This window comes from Mesitornis unicolor, unplaced genomic scaffold, assembly GCF_000695765.1.
Source record: "Mesitornis unicolor isolate BGI_N332 unplaced genomic scaffold, ASM69576v1 scaffold41594, whole genome shotgun sequence".
Taxonomy (NCBI): Eukaryota; Metazoa; Chordata; class Aves; order Mesitornithiformes; family Mesitornithidae; genus Mesitornis; species Mesitornis unicolor.
In genome coordinates, this window is record NW_010178788.1 from 6,723 (window position 1) to 14,558 (window position 7,836).

Here is a 7,836-nt window from a genome sequence, read left to right on the forward strand (position 1 = left end):
TTGAATGCAGCAAGAGAATTGCTTATGAAGTGCTCCCTGGAGTCTTCCTTGTCTGCCTCTTTAGGCCAGTGGCATTCACAGCTCTGTACCTAGTTAATACTGACACACACCACGGGGGACATACAGCTCACTCCCACTTTGTTCTGCTTCACATGTGCCCCACATAAACAGCAACACCACAAAGCTGTCTCCATAAAAATCTGCTCACGCACCTGCCTGTCCTAAGGAGGCTGTCAACTCATACCCACATCCAACAGGCAGAGACACATGCAGCAGGGAAAGACACCCCTGCTATCACCGAAGTATAATCTTACTGCCCAAAAATGGCTGAGATCATGTTTTTCACTAGTTCTGCCACCAAGAAGGAGCCCTTATCCCAGCAGGCTTCAGCTATGGGGCCTTCACCCTCTTGTGTCCCTGTAACAAAAGAAAGCATCCCCCAAGATCACAGAAACAAGACACAGGAAACCACACTGCAGAGGGGATTTTTGAGAAGCATTTATTTAACTGCTGACACTGGGGCTGCAGGAGGCAACTGCTCACCAAGCTGCCTTTTTCTGCAAAAATGTCACTCCCCTCCATCACAACAATCTATGTATGGTCAACGTCTGCTCACCTTTCAGCACCTACATGACACAGACCTACATCACTGGGACATTCACCTGTTAGGAACACCACTTAAAAAGATTAATAATAATAATAATAATAATAAAGCAATCAACAAAGTAACACTTGGAGGCATCATGCAGAAACCAGGCGATTTTAGACTACATGGCAGATCAGATTTGCCAGGTTTATTGGTGGACGAGTGCTAACTGCTTCCCTGCCAGTCCAACACGGTGCCAAGCTGGAAAGCTCTCCCAGACAGGACAACAGCTGTTTCCTACCCAGTAACAGGAAACACTTCCAGGTCATAGTTTACACTTCTAGAACTACACAAGATTATGTGCTTGTAAAAGGTGCTGGGGAGTCCTGAAACTTCCTTCTGTGGCACTGCTTCCTACTGAGTGACAGACACTTGAGTGCAGAAGACTGCCTGAGCTGTGGGGTTTCTTTTTTCTCCTTTTTTTTTAAATAAAAACAAAAGCTGACTGGTAAAATGTTATTTTTAGCACATGTGGACAAAAAAAAATTTAAAAAAAATCACATTATACTAGAAATATATAGATGAGAAATCATCATGAGAAATAAGAAGCTATACAGTATTGCCCCATAATGAGTTTTTCTTTACCTACAGTTTCAACTTCCCAAGTGAGGTAGGGAGAGGGTGACCACGGGGAAAAAAGATGATGTTTCCCAAGGATTCCACTGCTTAAAAGTTATCCTTTTGAATCCTTCATGTAAAGTTAAAGTGTTCTTAAGGAAACACTGCCTTTTTTTTTTTTTTTAAACAACAACATTCAAGAGTTTTGGTTTTTTGGTTGTTTTGGGTGGACAAAAAGAGGGAGAAAGAAAACAAGCATCCCAGAGATGAAATGCTGGCAGTTTTGACACATTTCTGTAAGGAAAGTACAATTACAAAAAGAGGGGAAATTATGTAGTGAATCTGCAGATAGAAGGGTGAAATAGAGAGTGCTGACATAGTTTGCACTGTGCCCGCTCCAACAGTGCTTGAATTACACACCCTGTTCACGTGGAAACACATTGACATACACAGCCATCAGGAGAGAGAAAACGGACACTTAAAAACCTGTAATTAAATTTTGTAGGAATCAGTAATATAGAAGCCTCTCATTGCCCCTCCTAGTACTAGACATAATGTATCTTAAGGCATAATTTAACATCCATTTCTTCCTAAAGCAATTTGAAGTGTAACAAGCCAAGATGTCAGACACAGAAACTCAACAACAGCTATTCTGACAGAGGTGAAAGCTATTATATGTACAGTGCAGTATTTACCTTCAAACAGGGGAGTCTTGTCTTTAAAAAAAAATAGTAACTGCAGACCCAGATTCTAAAAAAAGCAAACGTTGCCAACACAAGGAATGTTCATTAGAGTCCAGTTCCCACTAGAGCTACTTAACAAGAGGACGTACGATGTGATTATGCTAAACCGCACTGATTGACTGTTCCCAGAGTGTGCCCCCAGGAGGGGGGCAGAACCCTGGGAGGCCAAACTCTGCAATACCCTAGTGCAAACTGCCTCAGAGGAAAAGCCTGTAGTCAACAAGCCTTTACACCTGTTGTTAGGCTTCACTAAGAGATGTAGTAGTCAGGTGTCACCTAACAATTTCAGGACACTCCCGTAAAGGTGATAGTCCTGTGTGGATTCTAATGCACATCCCCCGTGAACAGTGTCCTGCACACATACACCTGCCAGGCTACCGGCTTTCCCTCTTACATGACTGCAACCGGCTCACAGCCACCAGAATCTCACATAAACGATCAACATGATAAAAAACACAGCTACAGCCGCAAGTTTGGCGTAAGTGGAGCGCATGTTCAGGTACTTCGCATCTTGACGGTACTTCTTAGACAAACTGGACAAGTTGTTGGCCTTGGAATCAAGAGCTGTTTAAGGGAAAGGCGGAAAAAAGTTTATCAAGATTAACCCAACCAGATGTTCCCCAAATGTTACATTAACTATACAAGTTTCTCTGGAGCAACTGGAAGCACAGCAGTTTCACACGGCAGCATGCCCTGTGGCTACCTGTAGTGCTCTAGTGCTTGCCCTGCTGGAGTGACAGCCACCCAAGCTGGTGAGATGCTGATCTCGCCCAAAAGAAGCGCCAGTACCTGCTAGGTGCTGCAGGATGCAACCGGTCCAACTGAAACACTCAAGTCCATTGCTTTTCTCGGGAGGCTCAGGGATTAGTAAAAGCCTTTCCTCTGGTATGCTCTACCCACCCACCTGACCGAGGGAAAAAGGAACCATATGTCAAATATCAGCCATTCCCTGTACCTGAAAGTGCCTCTCCTCGCTGTAAGACCTCCTCAATGTTGGCCACCATAATCCTCTGCACATCTTGCAGCTCTGTGTTGATGGAGCCCAGATTCCTCCTTGCCCGGCTATCAATGTAGAGCTTCTTGGTTTTCTGGATGTAGGTATCTGGAACAAGATGTGGCTATCAGAGGGGGTCTCACCTAACACAGAGCAGCCCGGCTGCTGAAGGAGTGGGACCTTTGCTGAGACAGCCAGCAGGCTACATGCAAATATTCACTGGAGCAAGACCAAGAGACTTAAAGTAGGAAATCTGAATCAAAGGACATTTACCATTTCCCTCCCACTTCTCTACTTACAAATATTCCTTCCTCAAAACACCCATTTCTCTACTGCCAAGAAGAGGCTGAACTGTCAATTCCATAGGCCAAGCTGGAGAGCATCCTGTGGCTGTTGCCCCTCGCCAGCAAGAGTTCCCTAACTAGTCACAAGGAGAGGGACCTCACCAAATTCAATGAAGGAATAGGGCCTGGAGACCGTTGGCACCTTCTTGCCATGCTGCTCATCGAACTCTGAATGCAAGTCTTCCAGATACGCAAACGCCAGTTTCTTGGGGAATGCAGCTTCACACAGGACCAGGTAACACACTCCTTTCTCAATGATGTAGCTAGAAGAGCAGCAGACATGGCATTAGTCAATCAATTTTGAACCCATCCTATCAAACACCATCCTGCGTACCTCCTCCCACCACTCCATCCCCATTGCACCTAATTCGTATTTGTTCCCAGAGCTTTAGTGCTGACCTCGTCCCAGTGTGAGCTCCAGCGCCTCCGACAGCACTGAGAACAGGGGCCTTTCATTATCACTCAACTAAAAAGCCTACTGAAATAAGGGATAAGATAGAACCAATCTAGAGATTATTTAGGTTATTTAGGCTTTGCTACAACCGTCTGCTGCTACACATTCCCAGCTACATTTTTTCTCCTCATTTACACAACAGAAAAATAAAAGCAACAATATTTCCACCAAAACCAAGGCAGCGGAGATTGCAGACAGTCCTGCATCTGCTTTTGAATGCTTATCTATATAATTCAGAGTGGAATTTAAATGCTACTATTATGTTACCTTCCTTTGACTTTCTGCATAATGGCATTATGTAGCAGTCTAGGCAGCATAAAGATTAACAGTGTATTAAAGAACTGACCCAGTCATGAGGGGACTGTAGTTAAGTAGCTTAAAATTTTGTTAATAGTGGGATCAGGCTTACAAAACAACTTCCCCTTCACACTGTTTTTCCAGATACCCCAAGATGTGCAAGTCCTTTGAATTAACTACCCTCAACTTGTTTCTGGGCTCAGGAGTATCCATTTCTCCTGTATCTACATGGCCCACGTGCAAATCCTGCCAGCCTTCAAACAACAATGGCCCAGCCCAACCAGAAGCAAGAAACTCCAGTTACTGTAATCTATTCTACAAGTGTGTCCCCACAAGCCTACGCTTTTATTCCTTTCTACATCCCTCAGCTTGGACTGCTTTAGTGTGCAAGACTAACCCTCCAGCACATCGTTCCTCTCCTCATCCTTGGAGACCTGCTTGACAACTTGGAGTTACTGCAAAACAGAGCTTGATTTTGCCACTACCATGAACAGCAGTATTCAAAAGTCTTTTGAAATAAGCAAAACTCGTGTCAGATAGGAATATTGACAGGATTCTCTAAAAGCCAGAGCAGCAAACTCAAGATGAGAGCAGGCTGAGGAACACTCCCCATTGGTACAGCCCTGTTATCTCTGCCCAGGCCAGCTGGTCCTGCCTGGAGCTCTTCAGCAGTATTCCCTACTTGCTTTCCCCCTGATGTGATAGTAGATGTGTTGGATTTAAAGCTGATCTGCCAGCACCACAGAGAGCAAGTTCATTGTGTCCCAGATTCAGACATTTTTTTCAACCTTAGTTCAACATCAGAGCAGAGATCCTGCACAGCTGGGCTTCTCAGTTTTACACTCTGTGTGTGCCTCCGAGCTTCAGCTCAGTGCTGGATCACGCCAACTGCTTGGCAGCGAATGCACGCAACGGGCAGATGTTGCCGTTTGCCACTGCTAACTTCTGTACTCCAGATTCCTGCTTGCTGCATAGAGCCAGGATGTTTTTTATGGTTAACTTGGATAATTTTGAGAGATAAAAGCTTTATCCTGGTAACAGTGGCAGAGGCCAAGGGTTGTTTTCAACACGACAGGCAATAGCCACTTCGGCCATTCATCAGCCAAAGGTCAGCTGCTGACTGATAGCACAGCAGGCTCCATCTCTGTTTCTGTACCTGCACTGTCATGCACACTGAGTGCTGTAGCTGAAAGGGTGACACAGCTTTTGGAGCTGAGGTCTAAACATTACATTTGACAGAAATCACCTCAGCGGTCATAGTTTAAGCTTCACATTTCAGCAAGACTAGGCTGTTTTCTAAACTGATGAAGCTAAAAACATTCACCACCACCTCAGCAGTTTCAGCAGTATCCCTAGCCACACTCGCACCACAAAACGTTCTACCCTGGTTTCTGCTGCCCTCAGCAGTCAGAGCTCTGATGTGGCCAAAAAAAAAGCGTGCTGCATCAATGAACAGCATGGTCATCAGCCAGCATTATTTCAGACTAAACCTCAAGCTCCCTCATGTCCTCCCCTTCCTGCACTGTTAGCACAAGAGGTTTTCTGATCTGAAAGTATTCTTTCCACGCAGGTCCTCCCTTAGTGTCCCACCTTAAAGGGGGCAGCAGGTGAGCGCTTCGCAGCAGCGGCTGTCAATGGCCTGTGGAACCTGTCTAGGGACTGACTCAACACCGAAGGGGAAACGCTCCTTTCCCTGCCTGTCTGCCAGCCAGGTAATATGGCTGTTTCTTTGAGGCAGCTGTTGAATGTGAGCTTGCCCAGGTCCTCCTGCCTTGTCAGAACTGGTGACATTACAGCCACAGTTAAGAGGCTTCAATGTCCTGGGGACTGCAAGCAATGCAGCCTTCCAGCCATCACTCTGCTTGCGTCATAGAGGCACCATAAGAAGGGATTTACTAGGATCTACACAGGCTCTTTCCCAAGGTTTCACTCCCAGTTGGAGCTACGCCCATGCAGTGCCATGAAAACGTTTAAAATGAGAGAGTTGTAAAATCCTATAGAGTTTTTAACTTGCACAACCAAGATGAGGCAGAGCAGTACTTTGCAGATAACTCTGGCAACGACACCCAAACCTGACAGGAGATAGGGAAGGCCGGACTATTTTAATCAGGGCCATATCCTCTGACCATTGTAACTCCCTGTCAAAGACAATCAAAAGCCAAGAGAAAAAAAGTCAAAAAAATCTTATCATATGTAAGCCAACCACAAGAAAAGTTGCCTTCAGAATCTCATGTCCTTCCAAAAAACTCGTGTTCCTGTCTTGTCATGTTGCTCAATCTCTGAAGAAAGGGACAGAGCAGGAGATTTGCTAAAGGGCCCTTGTTATAGAAGCAGAGGCCTAAAGCCATCCTTGCCCTGCATTCAAAGGATGTTCTTCCACTCACTCAGCTCTAAACATGCACCCAGTCACCAGGGCTGGGGAATGGAAAGGGATCCCGCTGCTGGCAGCACAGCACAAGTGGTGTCAAGCATGGGAAACATTGGCACATCACTGGCAAAGCTGCACAACTTTGCCCTGGTGATCTCACATGGCACCTGATCTCAGAGACTTCTAACATAATTATTTCTGCTAACAGCATAATCTTGATTCTTGACAACATCTTGGGCTTGATTAAGTTCTCAAACATTATTCTGCTATGTAATTATATGCCACGTAAAGAAGGATTTTCTTTCTCAAATATAAGCTTGAACTCCTGCCTTTCACTGTCTGCCAATTCCTCCTCTGCTTACTCGCCTTCCCAGTCTCCTTGCTATTGATTAGGGAGTAAGGGCATCTGACCCACATTATCTGTAAGTTTTCATTATTATATACTCAAGTTCCCCTGTTAGTGGAGAAAGTCAAAAGTGCTTTTAAGTTGAGAGTTTCTCAACATCTTAAGAAATTAATTAAACACATTCAACACATTTGGGAATGAGATTGAATCTACAAGAAGAGAGAGAAAAGTTTGTCAGGTGTTAAGAAGTCCTAAAAACAGAAAATCAGGAGATATTCCATGTGCTTCTAACACATGAAGCTAATGCATAAAAAGGTACACTCTCACAGGATAAGCAGAGACAAAAATCTTCTGCAAGGGGAGTTCACAGCAGTACTGCTAAACTGTTTTTACCAAGAACATATCTTTTTCATAAAGACAAGACACAGGAGATACCTTAGAGGGTGCAAACAAACAGAAAAATCTTAAAGGGAACAGAACCTACGCTGTTCTCAGCAAGCACAGGACTATGAACCTGGCTGAAGTGCCAAAAAGTAACAACTCACAGACCCTCTCCTTGGAGCAGCCATTACCCTTCAGCTAGCAGGGTAGATAAATTGGTAATTCATCCTCTCCCAGGTAGCCCAATTCCTAACAAATCCTCACCCTGACCCACAAGTGCCTTCACTATTTCCACAGCAGCATAAGCCCGCTCCCCCATCACAGCTACAGCTACTCACTGGAAAGCCATGGCTCCTGCTTCGAGAGTACATCTGGTGGGGGACTGCTCATTCAGCTTGCGGAAGAGCTGCTTTGCTTGACTCTGGTACTGCTGTAGATCACGGCCTGACTGAGAAGGGAGAATGGGGCTGTTGAAGGCAGCTGTTACCGGAAAAACACCACCCGCCCGAGATCTCTGAGGGGGGCCAGGGCTCAGCCCGAGAAGGAGGCGCCGCCTTCAGCAGCACAGAGGCGGCTTTCTCCTCTCCCACCCACGACCACCGGGCGGGAAACGCTTCTGCAAGAGCTCCCCGTCTTGTGAGAAGAGGCTGACGGGTCCGACTGGGCCGCCACCCGCCCGCTTCCCACTGACACACCGAGCCAGAC

General features: G+C 45.7%; 1 protein-coding gene across 1 annotated transcript; it reads right to left on the bottom strand.

Annotated features, from left to right (window-relative positions):
• Window positions 1-1,852: 1,852 nt before the first annotated feature.
• SEC22B (SEC22 vesicle trafficking protein homolog B (S. cerevisiae)) lies at window positions 1,853-7,579 on the bottom strand (the record flags this gene model as incomplete). The annotated part of the gene is made up of 4 exons (XM_010182567.1): window positions 1,853-2,511; window positions 2,903-3,049; window positions 3,388-3,548; window positions 7,470-7,579. Coding segments are annotated over 4 exons (573 nt in total), but the record flags the coding sequence as incomplete, so codon positions are not given.
• Window positions 7,580-7,836: the final 257 nt, after the last annotated feature.